This window comes from Oncorhynchus keta, chromosome 25 (assembly GCF_023373465.1).
Source record: "Oncorhynchus keta strain PuntledgeMale-10-30-2019 chromosome 25, Oket_V2, whole genome shotgun sequence".
Lineage (NCBI taxonomy): Eukaryota > Metazoa > Chordata > Actinopteri > Salmoniformes > Salmonidae > Oncorhynchus > Oncorhynchus keta.
Genome location: NC_068445.1, coordinates 13,822,039 through 13,841,075, shown reverse-complemented (window position 1 = coordinate 13,841,075; position 19,037 = coordinate 13,822,039). Strand labels below are relative to the sequence as shown.

The following is a 19,037-nucleotide window of genomic DNA, read 5'->3' as shown; positions in this document are numbered from 1 at the left end:
AGGGGATGTGCTGCGAACACATTTTACTCATATTCTTAAATATTAATCTAATATGAAGGGAAACTGACTTTGTACTTCTCGGGCCACTTTCAATGACTCATATTTCGCATGATTTACCTGGTCTAAATCCTGGGAGATGTGATGTCTGTGTTCACAGAGCTTAGGGTAAGAATCAGCTGGGAAAAGTACCACTGTGGTGGGTTTTGTGATATGACCTGAATTGGGATTCAGTAAATACACTGAAGTAACCCTCCCTTATCTTGATAAGTAACACAGGACAGATCCTTTTGTGACCACACAATCAGGGGCTGCAGTTAACCCTAGTGGGAATTGGGACCTACGGAAAGAGCTGGAGGTGTCCCCCAGACCCTCCAACGTCTGTTACAAAAAACACTTGACTGATTATAAGTTGAAAAGGTTTTCCATTGTGTGCATAAACACAGATTCAAACTAAACAGTAGAAGTGGTAACATTCCATTTTACTGAATATTTCCAATACAGTTCACAGTAATATAGCTGATGTTACTACTCATCTGTAACCACCCACTTTGTACATGCAGTAACTTTGTATAAGCACTCAAATTGAAGCTCATTTTCAAAATTGCAGCTCTCTTTCAGCAAATACCATGTCAATGAGCAACATTCAATATTTGTCCAGATTTGAAATTGAGGGCATGCTTGGTGAATTTCTGTGGAATACAACAGTGGTCTAAAATAAGCTTCCAAAGATGTCAAGCCATTGTAAATACAATTTGGAATGTAGAGAATACAATTTACAAAACAGATTACAATAATAGGTAAAAATCTATCTGGATAACAGTTCAAGATCATTTGTATAAGTGAAATTGTAAAATTCTAATAAGTTTGTCTTTTCTCTCTTGATCGACAAGTCTGATCGAAATAAAATATTCTTCCTCGTGACTAATTAAATAAACTATTACCAAAATAAAGACAACACACAGTTTGACATCTGAAACATATCCCACATCTCGAATGGCACACACCATTCCACGCAACTCAACTCACACACTTGGAGTCTGACTCCTCATCTCTCTGAGCTTAGCTCGAAACAACCAACCTGAATTTGGTCAAAGTTGTGGAGGAAAAACATAATTGTATACAAAATATAAGGTACAGCATATGAAATGTCTTGTAGTGTACATCGATGTTGAAATGGCTAAGACAGGATATGGTCATACTGTTAAGAGTCAACATCATAAGCTCACCACAGAGAGCCCAACTGAAGTAGAACAGAAATGATCTACATAATATGTCCAATTTTCATTAAACGCATGACAGCTACTCAGTGGTGGAAAAAGTACCCAACTGTCATACTTGACAAAAGGTAAAGACACCTTAATAGAAAATTACTCAAGTAAAAGTTAAAGTCACCCAGTAAAATTCTACTTGAGTAAAAGTCAAAAAGTATTTGGTTTGAAATATACTTAAGTATCAAAAGTAAATGTATAAATGATTTCTAATTCCTTATATTAAGCAAACCAGATGGCTCCATTTGATTGATTTTTAAATTGTTCAGAAAGCCAGGGGCACACTCCCAACACTCAGACATCATTTACGAACCAAGCATGTGAGTTTAGTGAGTCCGCCAGATCAGAGGCACTAGGGATGACCAGGGATGTTCGGCTGATAAGTGTGTGAATTTGACTATTTTCCTGTCCTGCTAAGCATTCAAAATGTAACTAGTACTTTTGGGTGTCAAAGAAAATGTATGGAGTAAAAAGTACATTATTTTCTTAAGAAATGCAGTGAAGTGAAAGTAAAAGCAGTCAAACATATAAATAGTAAAGTAACGTACAGATACCTCAAAAAAACTAATTAAGTAGTACTTTAAAGTATTGTTACTTAAGTACTTTCCACCACTGCAGTTACTGTATGACACTTTACTCAAAATCAGCTGTCTTAAAATACAACACCTGAGAAGAAGTGCAAACACACATCACTGGATTGACTGGAGTCAGTAGTACTGCTACAAAGACATGTTAACCAATTAACTAATCAACTGTGAACCCTATACTGTATATGTCAAATATGTATTCTATCAAAGCCACAGCTTTGTGTTTGAGTTACTCCACATACATGCACAGAGCAACAGTACCAAACACAAGCTTCACTAAATATTCATCTCAGGTGTCCATGGCAACAGTGAAAACAATATCCTAATAGCAAACACGTGACTGTTCAGGCAATTATGTGTGCCGTTGTATTAATAACATTTACTTAGGCATCTCACAGCGCAATGTCCTCAGTGACATGAACACCAAATCTCACTGCTACATTGTGGCGGTTCTCAATTGAAATATATACAATTAGAGAGTAAAACACATCAATAAAAGCCATATCAAAATAGCATACATTCAGGTAAATTCAGCTAAAACTAGAGTAGATTGCATAATCGTCCTCCTTCAAGGTATGACAATATTGAATATAAAAGCATTTTCTTCACATTTCACAAACGCTGGATGCAGGGCATGCATTACATTATAGTCATGCAATAACGCAGTACCACCGAATGACACACTATGTCCAACCCCTCCTTCAGCTCTGATCCACATAACAGTTTGTGTCCTGCTCAATCGACAAGAGCCCAAGCTTTGTGAGAGTAGCAGAAGTTAATATGTGGCAGTCAATCTGCATGCAAGGCCTGTAGCAATCAGTTATGTCACTATATTGCCCGTCTGCCACAGCTGAAAACCTGCGTATGATGTCAAACGTCCATGGAAAAGAAGGTAGCAGAGTGGGCTTGGCATCCTCTACATTTTGTCTTTTGAAGAAGTGATCTGGATGAGAAGAAAGTTCCTCTTGATATCACATGTAACAGACAATATGACAGGGAGAAGGGAGACACTGCCTTCCTTCTGCGATCACTTAGCTTTCCTACACAGTTGTGACTGATGCAGGAAGCTGCTCTCCCCTCAGGCCCGGGCTCATGCTGCTGGGAAGGCCCCGTCTAGGGGGTCAGGATGAGGCTGCCTCCCTCCTCTCTTTCCCTCTGCTGGAAGGTGGCATGGGCCTGCTCCAGATCCAGAACCACCCCCAGCAGCCGAGCCGCTGCAGCCTGCCTGTGCTTCAGGAGCTGCCCACTACTGTCTGCTCCATCTGGGGGAGAGTTAGATTTAAAGCAGGAGAATGCTTTAAATTATAGTATTAAATTATAGTACAAGGGTCTAGTGAACCAACCTCTGAGGGCTAAGGTGTTACAACTACTTAAACTGCATATTAAAAAGGCACTGTTTTGACAGAGTCTCACCAGTCAGCAGCCCAGAGTTCAGTCTCTTTTCTTCCTCTGGGGTCGTCTCAGCCTCCAAATACTGCTTCCTGTAACCACACAGCACAGGGCACAGCACAGCGCACAGCATGGCACACTCGCATTAATGGACTGATCAACATGTTTATCAATGTTTAGATAGTGTGTAACAGAGTTTGTGAGAGAGGCTGAGAGTTGTGAGAGAGGCTGGCCTTACTTTCATTGATACCATGGTACTACTATGGTACTTTCCCTTATACCATGGTATAGACGTGGATCATAGAAAAACCATGGTTTTAACCTGCATTATACATTAACCATGGTAATGCACAATTATGATAAATGGCTCCAAAAATTATATGGCACCATCTTTATTGATTTTGAGTTACAATGGTACAATGGGAGTATAATGCATTAATAAATAAACGCACTCTCACTCTACATTGGCTCTAGCCTGCCTACATTTGACATTTTTGCAGACGCTCTTATCCAGAGCAACTTACAGGAGCAATACCTTGCTCAAGGGCACATCGACCAATTTTTCACCTAGTCTGCTTTGAGATTCAAACCAGCAACCTTTCGGTTACTGGCCCGATGCTCTTAACCGCTACACTATCTGCTGTCCCATAGTCAGCGAGTCAGTTTCATGAGAGAGACAATTGAAAACTAAAGAGAGAAGCACCAGATAAATGATTTGAAACCTTATCTTCACGGTGAGTGAGTCATAAAGCACAGGATATGAAAGACCAAGTTAACTGGAGTTTAATTAATCCATAAAAGTCCTTTAGCATAGAAGCTGACATCGGCTAACATTAGTGCCAGTCAAGCTAGCCTGTCGTGGTCAGGGCGACAGAGGACTCTAACGAACATTGTAACTTGCTGTTGTTAGTGGTATGTTGAGAATGACATGATGAAAATGTATTTATGAAGTAAGATGATAATCTATACCTTTTGTAGTTTTTTAGTATGTTTTTTATATAGTTTTGTAGTATGTTGGCTATTTACAATTGTATTTAGAGTAGTTGAATGAGTCAGTTGAATGAGAGAGAGACAACTGAAAACTGTATTAAAGAGTGCCAGATAAACTAGCTAATTATTTTAAACCTTATCTTCAAGGTGTCAGACTATTCTTCTCACGATACCCTATCCAGGTCCCAAGTTTTAAGAGGCTACACTACACTACTAGACCATGTGTCTGTATCATCCAGGCTGTATCACATCCGGCCGCGATTGGGAGTCCCATAAGGCGGCGCACATTTGGCCCAGCGTTGCCCGAGTTCGGCCGGAGTAGGCCGTCATTGTAAAATAATTTGTTCTTAACTAACTTGCCTAGTTAAATAAAGGTTAAATAAAATGTAAAAAATGTGTGCTGTGGTTTTTCACTATGAGCTAAAGGGATTTAAGAGGGTACACTTTGCCATTGCAGAGCAAGAAGTCAATGTCACTTTACCCGAAAAATGGTGGGACACAGACGATCATGATAATACCTTGTAAACAACTACCATGCTTTCATGTTTCACTACATGCTGCTGGTACAAAACCATGTTATTTTTGTCATTGTACTACCATGGTACTTTACATTTCAATACCATGGTACTATCATGTTTTTTTGGAAACAACGTTGGCAGGAAAATACCATGGTACTGATGCAAATACCATGGTATTTTCCTGCAAGGGTAGTACAATGAAAAAAATACCATGGTACTATTATGTTTTTTGGTCACTACCGTGGCAGGAAAATACCATAGTATTTGCACCAGTACCATGGTATCTCCCTGCCATGGTAGTGACCAAGTGTGAGAGAGGCTGAGCATATCAATCCACATTTATGTGTTCCTGGGTTACAGGCTATTTCTAATGAATATGAGTAGAGAGTAGTCCTAGTGTTGCAATGTAGACCCCTTGTGACAAGGAAATTATCCTGCACACTGTCTGTTGGAGGAGGTTTATCATAGCCTCTAAATGTCCTAATATCAAAGTGTATGCCACTGACCTGAGTTTGTCTCTTCCCTGAAGAAGCTGTTTGTAGATGGTCTGAGTCTCTGCGTCTGGATCCAGTGGGTCACTCCAGTCACCCAGAGTCACTGCAGAGTGAGTGCGACTGCAACCTAAAGCTGAACAAGAGAGAGGGGCCATACAGTGTATTCACATTCATTTTTGTCTGTGAGTTACTTAAACTGAGGGAGCAAACAGCTATGGGCTGGTGTAAGAGCAGTGCACATAAACGGCAGGTAAAAAGATCATTATGAAGAGTTAAAAAAGCACTAACATGTTAAGTGTGTGGCACTTGAACAAAGCTTCCATTATGGTCAATGTTATAATTACTAGCGCGGTTGGCCTGTAGGCAGCATGTCCACTTCCCACTGCGGTACGCCCCCGGGTGGAAGCAGGGCAGCATGCGCTCGTTGTAGATACTGGCCTTCCTGATGGCTGACAGCCACTGGTTCAACTCATTCACATTCTGCAGACAGACAGACTCTACCTTTTATACTGTCTCTGCTAACGCCCACCATTTTGTAGTGGGGAGGCTGCACTCAAACATCACAGTGTTGCAAAGAAAGTACCACATAGTCAACCCAGTCCAGGGTCAATTGCAATAGTGTGGTCAGTGACTGGGGGTCTGTCAGTACCTTGCACTGGATATAGATGGTGTGGATCTGTCCATCGTTGTCCTGGGCGACGACCTGCATCACATGCTGCTGTTGGAAGGCATTCTCATCCACTCTCTCCACGACACACACACACTGGATGGGGATGGAGGAACGCATCTGCAGGATACGCACATAACACAGTATGAGCATCCAAACACAGGTCCATGTGGCACTCCTGTATTACTCCGTAGGTAATCTTATGAATACAGGCAAATAGCTAAATGATTCATTTGATGTGTATCAGCTTCTCCTCGGGAGAGTAAAGGCCCGGCTTCAAGTGTCTGTACAGTACGTATCCGCTTTTATCCTTCACCTACATTTTGTTATTATGCAATTCAAGATGTGCAAAGAAAGAGGACTGAGAAGAGAAAAGAGTGGTGGAGAGGAGGAAAAACGGGGAGAAAGTGAGAGAGAGCAGGATGGAAGAAACCCGGCAGAACGGCTGCTTTAATGTGTAAATCAGCTGCTTCCATGGGGAGCCTGCCTCACTCAGGCTAGAGCACGGTGGGAGGGGCGAGGCGGAGAGGGGGTATTGTCCACAGTCTGATTTGCAATGTTGTTATGAATATCCACAGCCTTCAATTAACCTAGCCTTTATTCGAGCCACACAAAGGAAGGAGCCCGCTCAAAGAGAACAGCCTTTTACTGGCCTGACTCTCTTCCCCACATCTCTCTCACTCGCTCTTTTGCTCTCTATCGATCTCTGTTTCTCCCCGCCCCCCCCTCTCTTTTTGTCACCCTTCTTCCTCCTACCCCCTCCTCTCTCTCTTTTTTTCTCTCTCTCTTTATCCCCACTCTTGTCCTGTGCTGGCTAAGCAAATGAGAGAAGTTCATTATCAAAAGGCTGGGCATCACATGACAATGGCCTCCACACTAACAATGTTCCCATACAGAGCCAAACACAAATAAATAAGGCAGAGGGATGATTAAAATGTTTTTTTTTTATGAGGCAGAATGACGATCAAACACCCTTTGAAGGGTACAGGAGCCACTTCATCACCAGAGGAAACATTGTTACCTTGTTATAATGAATGAGTCACTTTCAGAGGACTTTGATCCTTAAAGTTTTCTTGTCCGGCTTTCTCTGACGTAACAGAGTGGAGGAATTACCATCAGAGCTGTTATCAAAGCTGGTCATGGATAGGTTTCTGTACAGAGTGTATGTTGGGATCAGACCTGCCAGAGGTCCAGAGTCTTGGCGTACGACAGGGTCTCACTGCTCAGCCAGAAGTATCGCTTCTTGAAGGCAAAGCGGGACAGGAGCTGGGGGCCCTCGGCCTTGTGCTTCTGGAGATAGCCCTCCTTCACTGTCACTGAGGGCAGGAACACAGCCCTCTGGGGCACCTCAGACACTGCAGAGAGATAGAGGATGGTGGGGTAGAGAGAGGGAGTAGGAAAAACAGTGACAATAAGTGGAAGGACGATGAGGTAGGATGGGAGAAAGGAAGAGAGTGAAATAAGACAGCTGATGCACGCAAACAAAAATGATACTGTTATCAATGTGGACACAAGGTGGAGCTGCAGCAGTATTGTTATACATATTGTTGAAATATAGTACAGCACCACAGGAGGTTGGTGGCACCTTAATTGGGGAGAACAGGCTCGTGGTAATGACTGGAGCGGAATGGTATCAATTACATCAAACACATGGTTTCCAGGTATTTGATGCCATTCCATTTGCACCGTTCTGGCCATTATTATGAGCCGTTGTCCAGTGTGCATTAAATGTCAAAGTGGCCTTTGAGGGAGAGCCCAGTGGCTGAGATGACATGGAGATTGGAACGTGATATTTCAGAGGGATAAGATGGATCACCACAACAACAGAGTCTCTGACACGTAACCACGGAAAAAAAGGGGCATGCTATCTAATCTGTGTGGTGTGTAGGGGTGGCGAGGGCTGCACAGTCCAACGCCCAGCACACCCGCTCCCTTGTTACCCCAGCATCAGCTCCCAGCTGTCCATTAATATTTCACCAGTGGGTCTATTCTTACAATTGATATCAGTAATAAACGGCCTTGCCACACCGGCACCTGGTGGGTTAGCCTGCCAGGACAGGAGCCCAGCCAAGTTCTGATGTTCCCCTCCAGTGGCTCTACCTTATCTCTACAGTAACCTGCTTGCTCCTCATCAGGCTACTGATGCTTTACTACTAGAGTCCAGAGTTCCCCTAGTCAGGTGACGTAGTGACAAAAAACTCCTGTCCCTGCATTACTGAATAAACAGTGTCTTGCTGGTGCTTCTTACCACTATCTTGGTCTATGTCGATGAGCTTGTCCAGGAAGTCTTTAACAGAGGCCACGCTGCAAAGGATGATGGGATGCAGGGGCTCCATCCACAGCTCCTTGCCATGGCCCAGCTGCAAGCCCAGATTCCCCACACTCTGCACTGCCTGGAGCACACAGAGAAACAGCCATGTTCACCCATCACTATCTCATGTAACTTAAACCATCAATCAAATGGACAAGGAGTATCATTATCAAACCTGGCATTAAATGAAAAGCACAGTATGATCCGAGTATCTCTCACACACACACACACACACACACACAGAGACACAGACACAGACACAGACACAGACACAGACACAGACACAGACGACACACAGACACAGACACAGAGACACAGAGACACACACAGACACACACACACACACACACACACACACACACACACACACACACACACACACACACACACACACACACACACACACACACACGCACACCTGACTAAGGGAGCAGAGAAAGCCCCTCTCCACCCCTCTCCGAAGCTCTGCTTTGAACCACAGCCTGGCCGCACACAGAGGTAAAAATAGAAAATGTTCTGTAGAGGACCCATAGCAACAGGACTTCAGCACCACGGACAGCAACTCTATCCTCTACAACTGTTTTACCAACACGGTCTCATAGTTTTCCTTCGAAATTCAACGTATTATGGATGAACTTCTATTTTTGACACATTAATTCTGCATGGGTACAGGTTTAATTCAGCGTGGTTACAGGATTAAAACAGAATCAATTCAATTGTTGACAGTTAAGGCATTAATGCTGAGGGGTTAAGGTCATGGGAATGGTTTGGGGATGGCTGAAAAGAAAAAACGACTTGCTGTAACCGTCAAGCATTATCAACCATTGTCATGGCTTGCTAGAACATTGTGAATTGCAGTGGCGCAGTGGTCTGAGCATCACAAGTTCGCGCCCAGTGCTGACCAATCGTTTTTCTTTTTCTTTGTATATCGACGTTCTCAGATGTCAGAAATCGAAGTCTATTTCTAGTGATCAGGCTGGTTTTACTGTGTGGCACTGTTTGGGAATGTGTGTGCATGCATGTGTGTTAGTGTGTGTGTGCGTGCAAGGGCACAGTACCTTGGCAAGCAGTAACAGTGTCCTGCTGGTGCGTGTATCTGCATGCTGGTCCCTCAAGTGGAATAGCTTGGGTGTGAGGATAGCAGGGGCAAAGAAACGCAGAAAGAAGAATCCACTAATGGCCAGATACTTCACATCCTGTGGGGAGAAGGTGAGTAGGGAAGGAGTACAAGAGATACGAATAAAGAAAAACACTGACACCGCCCCAGTGTCTATTCTCTATCCAGCACTGAAAACACACCTTCATCTCGGTGACCTTTGTAGGTGCATTTGACCATTGACCTATTGGTGAGACTGACCTCGTTCTCTGGCTCAGGGAACTGCTCCTCCACCCTCTTGTGCAGCTGTTTAAAGGCCACCCTCATCACGGGAGGGCACTGGGCAACTGACCCCACGATGGACTCTACGACGCTGGACAGATAGCCCTGCAGCATCTCCACACTGCTCTCCCTCACCTCAGCCTCAGACACCGCACCTTTAAATGAGATACGCCTCCAGAGAGAAAGAGAGGGGTCAGTGTTACATTGAAACGAAATGTATACTGCCAAATCAATGATGCTCTGAAACGCGAGGGTCTGCCGGATCGTTACTGTGATCTTTGCTTTGTACAAAAAGCATTGTCACTAATTAGGAAGTCTGTGCACAGGGCAAATCAATACAACATCAAGACATTCCATGAATCAATAGATGCCTCAGTATTGTGATGTCTGTAGAGACATGAGCACATATGTGGACAGATAGCATAGTGTTACAGTACATAGCAGGTTAAGTCTGAGGATATTTAGGATCAGTCTGTGTAAATATCAGGTCTGGTCTGTAGCGATGATAGATACTGGAGATGGGTGGGTATTAGAGATAGGCATAGTCCCAGGCAGTATTCACATAATAATAAGGAATTCCCCTCGACCATGCCCACAAATTGGGGAAACCAACATTCTTTCCTATTGACCCCCATTGTAAAAGAGGCAACTTCGTCATCGATTTTTGTTATACAGAAATAACAAAACATGATGAAAAGCTGCTGTGTCGTTCAATGTACACGCAGCCAGGTCAAAAATCCTAACCTACGATTTCATAATATTCCCACGTAGGGAAATAGAGCCTGCGAGAGGAACCCTCTGGCTTCAGCCCTCTGGCTTCAGGCTGTTCAGTGTGGGAGAGTGGGAAATGTGGGGATGCAGTGTCCAAGAAGGCTAAACGTAAAACATTTCATCACAGGTAAGACATTTAACTTGTTTATAGTCCGTTTGTAACTCCACTTACTACTTGTAGCTGTATAGTTCGTTTGTTTGTGTTGTTGGTCTTGGCTAGCTTAATGTTCCATTCGCTAGCTGGCACTCACTCACTTAAACAGCTGCTAGCATCGTCATGAAAAGGGGGATGAGGGAAGCCCTACAATATTACATTTTTCTAAGTAGTGAGAACGCTAGGGAGCAGGCAATGTTGAAAAGTAATCTTTACACATGTTGTACTTTTCTTAAATGTTGTTTTGTAATTGACTAAAAGCAGGCAACAAGAAAATTGCGTTTGGAAAAGATCAAGGTTTTGCTGTGAGCCAATGGGGTAACCTAGGTAACCACAGGTTTTTTTTCACCACAGGCGGGCAGGGTCGCGATGTTCTATCTAATACCGACTGGGCCTATCTTAGGGGGTTCTCTCTGGTTGCCAGGCAACAACCTTCCCCATTTTTACATTCCTTTTTCATATCTTGATGTTGTTGTCTCTAGTCAACTGTGAAGATGTTGTGTGCTGTTATCCAGGAAACTATTACATCTCAAACCATTTTTTACATCTGTATTTCTACACTAGTATTTCCTCTTTACCTGGTTCTGTTCAGGTCAATTTTACACGGGTCCAGCTCAATGTACTTCTTCTCCTCAAAGATGCGGTTAATGATGGGCTTCAGGACCTCATGAAGGTACAGCATCCCCACAGCCTGCCAGTTCACAATACCTCACATTTACAGAGCATACATTCAATGCTATTTTATATTTATCCAGCTAACACCAGTTATTCAGAATAATAGTGGTTCTTAGATTTAAGTCTTTGGCATGTATATACTGTGGGACAGGTGTGAGCATAGTGTGACTGCCAAGAGTGAATCCAGCTAACATGTTGGATTGAGCATGCCTAGACAACATGATGAGAATATACTGGAGTTCCACTCACCTTCATGAACTGGTCCATGGCTTTAGAAGCTAGAGAGTTGGACCGGAACAAGGTGTTTGGATCCACTGTCAGAAGGATACATGAAAAGGAAGAGGAATGTAAATAACAAACATGTAACATATCTTTATAACATAGGACAGGCTATACACTTCAGGGACATCAGATTTCTAAACCACTGTTTATGGGGCTAAGAGGAGTCATGAACCAGATATTGATCTTGGTCTACAAGGGTCACCCAAATACTAGCGCTACTCTAATTTCAGTATTCAAACATGACTCTCTTTGGCCCTCTTTGCTACACAGTTACCTTTATCCTTGGGGGGAGGAACATTGAAGTAGTCATGGTGATATGACCTGTTACCAGGGAAAGTGTTTTAGTTGTATACCTAAAGGTCATTTGTGAGAGGGGATAGGGAGGAGCTGCCTGCACTTTCACGACATAAAGGATAGTTAGAAGTTTGGGTCCACCACACAACTTCTAAGGTCGTTTTTTTCTAATTTGTCTTTGTGCCCTGATTTAATGTCTTGCTGCTCCCCAACATCTATTTTGATCTCCCTTTCAGATCGTGTGGAGTTGCTATGGAAACTTAGGCATTTTGTTTGTAATCGCAAGGCACACGAACAGAAAGAGAAGAAAACACGCAGAGCACAACAAAACTCCTTATGACTTAGCCTGGGGGCGCGGGTGGAGACAGAAATATAATTAATGAACACGCAGAACTTGTGAAACGACTTAAGGGTGGATAATTGTCGGAGGTCTGATAAATATAGTGCTGGCAGGCGTGCACCGCCCGCCCACACAGCCCGACCGTGGCTGCTGCTACGATTAGAGAAAGAGCGTCAAATCAGTGTTAAATACCAACAACGCTTAGAGCCTCTGTGGGATACGCAGGAACAAGAGCAGGTGAGCAGCTGGGCTCTTATTCAATCTGCCTAGCACACATACAGTACCAGTCAAAAGTTGACACACCTACTCATTCAAGGGTTTTTCTTTATTTTTTAAAACTATTTTCTCAATTGTAGAATAATAGTCAAGACATCAAAATGATGAAATAACACATGGAATCATGTAGTAACCAAAAAAAGTGTTAAACAAATCAAAATATATTTTATATTTGAGATTCTTCGAAGTAGCCACCCTTTGCCTTGATGACAGCATTGCACACTTGGAATTCTCTCAACCAGCTTCATGAGGTCACCTGGAATGCATTTCAATTAACATGTGTGCCTTGTTAAAAGTACATTTGTGGCATTTCCTTCCTTCTTAATGCATTTGAGCCAATCCGTTGTGTTGTGACAAGTTAGGGGTGGTATACAGAAGATAGCCCTATTTGGTAAAAGACCAAGTCCATATTATGTCAAGAACAGCTCAAATAAGGAAAGAGAAACAACAGTCCATCATTACTTTAAAATTAATCTGGTAAAAGTTTCTTCAAGTGCAGTCGCAAAAATCATCAAGCGCTATGATGAAACTGGATCTCATGAGGAACACCACAGGAAAGGAAGACCCAGAGTTACCTCTGCTGCAGAGGACAAGTTCATTAGAGTTAACTGCACCTCAGATTGCAGTCCAAATAAATGCTTCACAGAGTTCAAGTAACAGACACATCTCAACATCAACTGTTCAGAGGAGACTGCGTGAATCAGGCCTTCATGGTCGAATTGCTGCAGAGAAACCACTACTAATCGACACCAATAATAAGAAGAGACTTACTTGGGCCAAGAAACTTGAGCAATGGACATTAGACCGGTGGAAATCTGTCCTTTGATTGATGAGTCCAAATTTGAGATTTTTGGTTCCAACCGCCATGTCTTTGTGAGATGCAGAGTAGGTGAACGGATGATCTCCGCATGTGTGGTTCCCACCATGAAGCATAGAGGAAGAGATGTGATGGTGTGGGGATGTTTTGTTGGTGACACTGTCTGTGATTTATTTAGAATTCAAGGCACACTTAACCAGCATGGCTACCACAGCATCCCATCTGGTTTGCGCTTAATGGACCTATCATTTGTTTTTCAACAGGACAATGACACAACACAACTCCAGGCTGTGTAAGGGCAATTTGACCAAGAAGGAGAGTGATGGAGTGCTGCATCAGATGACCTGGCCTCCACAATCACCTGACCTCAACCCAATTGAGATGGTTTGGGATGAGTTGGACCGCAGTGTGAAGGAAAAGCAGCCAACAAGTGCTCAGCATATCTGGGAACTCCTTCAAGATATAAAATATAAAATATATTTTGATTTGGAAATTTAAAAAAAAAATGGGTTACTACATGATTCCATATATGTTATTTCATAGTTTTGATGTCTACACTGTTATTCTACGATGTAGAAAATAGTACAAATAAAGAAAAACCCTTGAATGAGCGTGCAAACTTTTGACTTGTACTGCACACTCAAAGCTCCTTCCCACACTGTACACTACCTTAACCTACACACTCCCTGGTTGTTCACAGCTTCACAGGGATTTGTTTCCCTACATCCAAGAGATTCAGTGGTCATATAACCATGTTTTTTTTAAGCTCACAAATATGACTTTCCTATCCAATGTTAAATTCCCAAGCCAGCCAGTGTCTCTTACAAGTGTGGTTGACCTCACGGGTGCTGAGGTAGTCCAGAAAGGGCACCACCAGGCCCTGGCCCAGGTAGATCTTGACCAGGGTCATGGCCACATCCTGCCGGCTCTCAACCGTGGTCACCTCCTCCAGCATGGTCAGAGGGCTGCTGTCCTCCACCTGGGAGGGGTCATAGATAGTCAGGGTCTATTAGCCAGGTGTTCATATATGAGAGGAAGCTGACTTTGTGTCTGTCAGCCATGGAGCACATTATGCTCTCTATATAACCCTGTTGTGGAAAGATATGGCATATTCAAATAAATCTAAAGAAGGAAATGTATTTTCATAGAAAGGAATCACGCATCGTGGCATCTTCATATGGCATGAAAATTGAATTCATTAGTAGCTGAATAAATCATAACAATATCAGTGGCGGTCAATGCCCTTTAAGATGGGGGACACATTTTTTTTTAGGAGCATGGCCTTATTTCTATTACAGTATGTTGGATGACTGTTATTCATATTCCATTCACCCAGTTCAATGTAACATCTATAGGTTTAGGCTGCTAAATGACACTCAAATTTTGCCTATACCCATCATAAGGCTGTTACAACCTAGCCAATGAATGAAAGATCACAACATAGGTGACACAGGTCCAGAGAAAATGTTGAGGTGACAGACAGTGACACATGGACAGACAGTGACACATTCAATACAGCCTTGCACACTCTTACCTGCATCTAGCTGATCTAGGGTGTAATCATTAGTCCAACAGTTGCAAACGAGAGTTTCTATTAGACACATTCAGGTATGTTAATCCCAGTTTCGCTTCATTTTTAGACACGTTTTTTTCAACAGAATTGGCGGAATGAATACACCCCTGATCACACATAAACACAGCTCACATTCAGAGCAGCCACTTTGTATTCTTTCTCATATCTATGTGTTCTGTGAGGCCTCCCGAGTGGTGCAGTGGTCTAAGGCACTGCATCGCAGAGCTAGCTGTGCCACTAGAGATCCTGAGATCATGGCTCTGTCGTAGCCGGCCTTGACTGGGAGACCCATGGGGCGGCACACAATTGGCCCAGCGTTGTCCGGGTTAGGGGAGGGTTTGGCCGGCAGGGATGCTCTTGTCCCATCGCGCACTAGCGTCTCCTGTGGCGGGCTGGGCACAATGCACGCTGACACGGTCTCCAGGTGTACGGTGATTCCTCCGACACATTGGTGTGGCTGGCTTCCAGGTTAAGCGGGCATTGTGTCAAGAAGCAGTGTGGGTTGTGTTTCGGAGGACGCACAGCTCTCGACCTTCGCCTCTCCCATGTCCGTAAGGGAGTTGGGACAAGACTGTAACAACCACGAAATTACCATGAAATTGCGGAGAAAAATGGGTAAATAATAATAATTATATGTACCTCTTACCTTTTCCCTTCGTTTGTGGACTTCAATGCACAACACATCAGGCGAAAAAACCTTTCCAAGCCAAACCATATCATAACTGCTACACACAACCTACATCGTTGTCCCCATATTAGCTAAAGTAACGTCATAGTCAACATAGCTAATAAAACTAAGACGTTAGTAAACCTGCTACAATCATGCAGTAACTATAGTGTATAGTCAGTTAAAAATTTAGCAGTTACACCGGCGGCAATAAAGTAGTAAAACCAAAAGCTTACCTTGACTTGGAAGAGTTCCAGTATTGTGTTGGATAGCCATAGCAAGCTAGCTAACATCCCTCTATTTGAGCAGGGTGTATGAGTATGCTAAACTAGCTAGCTGCATTTGCTAGCTAAGTAAGTGAAACTGCTTCTCCTTTATTTTTGAAGAAATTCATTTGTTCAAAACTATTGTCAACTCCTCACCACATTTTATGCACTGCAGTGCTAGCTGGCTGTAGCGTATGCTTTCAGTACTAGATCAATTCTCTAATCATTTGATTGGGTGGACAACATGTCAGTTCATGCTGCAAGAGCTCTGATAGGTTGGAGAACATCCTCTGGAAGTTGTCATAATTACTGTGTAAGTCTATGGAAGGGATTGAGAACCATAAGCCTCCTAGGTTTTGTATTGAAGTCAATGTACACAGAGGAGGACGGAAGCTAGCTGTCCTCCGGCTACACCATGGTGATACCTTACAGATGGCTGTTGAGGCTACTGTAAACCTTCATTGCAAAACAGTGTGTTTTAAAACATTATTTGGTGAACATATTTAGTATAATTTTTAAATGTTTTAACAATTTTATTTGTATGAATTTCACTGAGGTGGATGGTACACCCCTTCCTCCTCTGAAGAGCTAATAACAATGTGTTGTGTTTGTGACAGTAGTGTGATGCTGACCTCAGCAGGAGAGATGACAGACTCCATCAGCAGGTCAATGAGAGGCTGGTAGTACATGGAGGGCAGAATACGGTCCTCCACCAGACGCACCTTAAGACGCAGCGCACCCAGCTTACCTCTGTGGACAGAGAGAGAGAGAGGGAGGCCTCAGAGACACTACAGTCACAACACTCAAACAATACTCACAGGAAGTTTGCTTAGCACAAACATCTTATAGCACACGCAGTGCTGAGTATTAAAAAGGGAATGTGCCCACACCGGGGATAGGTTTGGTGGATTGCCATGCGGGGTATGATGTGTGACAACCATCCTATAATGGCCTTTCCAGTTTCCTCTACCCTGCCATCTTGGGAGTGACAGACCTCCCTTCTGATAGTACCTTGTCATTCCTTCCGGAACAAATAACCCCCTAAATCTGTGACTCATTCCGTAATGACTCTCTCTCTCTGTGTGTGTGTGTGCCTTGCTATCACAGTTATACACTTGTTCTACTGTTATCACAGAGAACAGATGCCTGCAGAGTCCTAGCTGTATACCCTTGTCCCTTGATGAAACTCGGTGAGGGAATAAGATATTTAAACAGTGATCCGCCGGCTGTCTTCAAACCTTTGCCTTATAGTTATTAGGCTGACATTCACCTGACAGGGTAATAAACACCTGAGAAAATGGGGATCCGTTTTTCAATTGTCCATTTTATTTCAGCAATTCATTATTTTAGCTAAATATACTGAGCAAATATAAACGCAACATGCAACGTCAAAGATTTTACAGACTTTCAGTTCATCAAGAGAAATCGGTCCATTGAAATACATTTATTAGGCACAGCAACTGGGGAGCCAGTCTCCCAGCCAATCAGAATTGAGTTTTTTCCCACAAAAGAGGAAGCCGGATGTGGAGGTCCTGGGCTGGCGCGATTACAAGTGGTCTGCAGTTGAGGTTGGTTGGACGTACTGCCAAATTCTTGTAAAATGGTAGAGAAAATTAACATAAAATTATATGGCAACAGCTCTGTTGGACATTCCTTCAGTCAGCATGCCAATTGCGCGCTCCCTCAAAACTTGAGACATCTGTGGCATTGTGTTGTGTGACAAAACTGCACATTTAGAGTGGCTTTATATTGTCCACAGTCTACAACGTCTCAACAGTGGAGGATATTCTAGAGCCAGTCTACCCAACGAGTCAGCACACCAGCCCATCCAGCAAACCACTCAGGTCAGCGATGCCTGTTTATCCCTCCTGGAGAAATATGAAGGGACATCATCCAAATGCCGTGGCTTCCTCCTTCAGTGCTCCCTCTATGTCTCACATCAGATGGGAGCTCCCACCACCGAGAGGTCTAAGGTTGCCACGGATATTTCTCTGCTGACTGGGTGCGCATTGGAATGGGCTACGGCCGTCTGGGAAAGAGGAGGAGCTCGAGTCTTATGAGGGGTTCATGGCTCTGTTTTAAATGTATTTTTGATCATCCCGCGGAGGGCAGAGCGGGAGGTGAGTGTCTACAATCGCATTCGCATCCGGGAGGGGGATGAGTGGAAGACGGTGTTCAGCATGATGTCTGGTCACTACGAGCACTTGATTATTCCCTTTGGCTTAGCCAATGCTCCGTCAGTGTTCCAGGCATTCGTCAACGAGGTGTTCAGGGACATGCGGACGTCAGGTGATTGTGTACATCGATGACATCCTGATCTTCTCGACCAACCTGTAAGATCACATCACTCACGTTTCGAGCAGTCCTGGAACGCCTCTTGGCTAGCAACCTTTTCGTGAAGGCGGAGAAGTGCCAATTCCTGTCTCCTTCTTGGAGACAAGGGTGGGCCTTGTAGTGTTTCACCTCCACCCCCTTGCTAAAACACCCAGATCCACCGCTACCCTTTGTGGTTGAGGTAGACGCATCGGAGGTGGGTGTCGGAGCAGTTTTGTCACAAAGACAGGGGGACGTCAGCGATCGGGAGCTCTTGGTGATCGGTAGCTCTTGGCGGTGAAGTTGGCATTAGAGGAGTGGAGACACTGGCTGGAGGGAGCCAAGGAACCATTTGTCATCCTCGCTGACCATCGGAACCTTGAGTACATACGGACAGCGAGGAGACTGAATCCACACCAAACCAGGGATAAGGGATCGGCTGCTGACCTGGGCACACACATCTATGTTCCCACAGGGATAAGGAATTGGCTACTGACCTGGGCACACACATCTATGTTCCCACAGGGATAAGGGATCGGCTGCTGACCTGGGCACACACATCTATGTTCCCACAGGGATAAGGGATCGGCTGCTGACCTGGGCACACACATCTATGTTCCCACAGGGATAAGGGATCGGCTGCTGACCTGGGCACACACATCTATGTTCCCACAGGGATAAGGGATCGGCTGCTGACCTGGGCACACACATCTATGTTCCCACAGGGATAAGGGATCGGCTGCTGACCTGGGCACACACATCTATGTTCCCACAGGGATAACGGATTGGCTGCTGACCTGGGTACACAGCTGTCGTCAATGGACATCCAGGAATTTCTCACACCCTCCATTCCCTCACTGAGAAATACTGGTGGCCCACATTGGTGCAGGATGTTACGCAGTATGAACTCCTGTTCCGAGTGTACTCAAACCAAGTCCCCCCCGGAATGCTCCAGCAGGGAAGCTCCTGCCGCTTCCCGTGCCTCAGAGACCTTGGTCCCATCTATC

General features: G+C 44.0%; 1 protein-coding gene across 1 annotated transcript in view; it reads right to left on the bottom strand.

Annotated features, from left to right (window-relative positions):
• Nucleotides 1-2,151: 2,151 nt before the first annotated feature.
• Nucleotides 2,152-19,037, bottom strand: part of LOC118358258 (rasGAP-activating-like protein 1) — a 52,648-nt gene continuing 35,762 nt past the window's right edge. The window contains exons 9-21 of the mRNA XM_035735860.2: nt 16,350-16,467; nt 14,037-14,190; nt 11,452-11,516; nt 11,106-11,218; nt 9,582-9,774; nt 9,283-9,420; nt 8,162-8,306; nt 7,093-7,268; nt 5,896-6,033; nt 5,591-5,726; nt 5,259-5,379; nt 3,269-3,336; nt 2,152-3,117 (exon numbers count right to left, since the gene is read on the bottom strand). Coding sequence (XP_035591753.1) covers nt 2,969-3,117; nt 3,269-3,336; nt 5,259-5,379; nt 5,591-5,726; nt 5,896-6,033; nt 7,093-7,268; nt 8,162-8,306; nt 9,283-9,420; nt 9,582-9,774; nt 11,106-11,218; nt 11,452-11,516; nt 14,037-14,190; nt 16,350-16,467 — 1,714 coding nt within the window. The 3' untranslated portion in view covers nt 2,152-2,968. The remainder of the gene's footprint in view (nt 3,118-3,268; nt 3,337-5,258; nt 5,380-5,590; nt 5,727-5,895; nt 6,034-7,092; nt 7,269-8,161; nt 8,307-9,282; nt 9,421-9,581; nt 9,775-11,105; nt 11,219-11,451; nt 11,517-14,036; nt 14,191-16,349; nt 16,468-19,037) is intronic.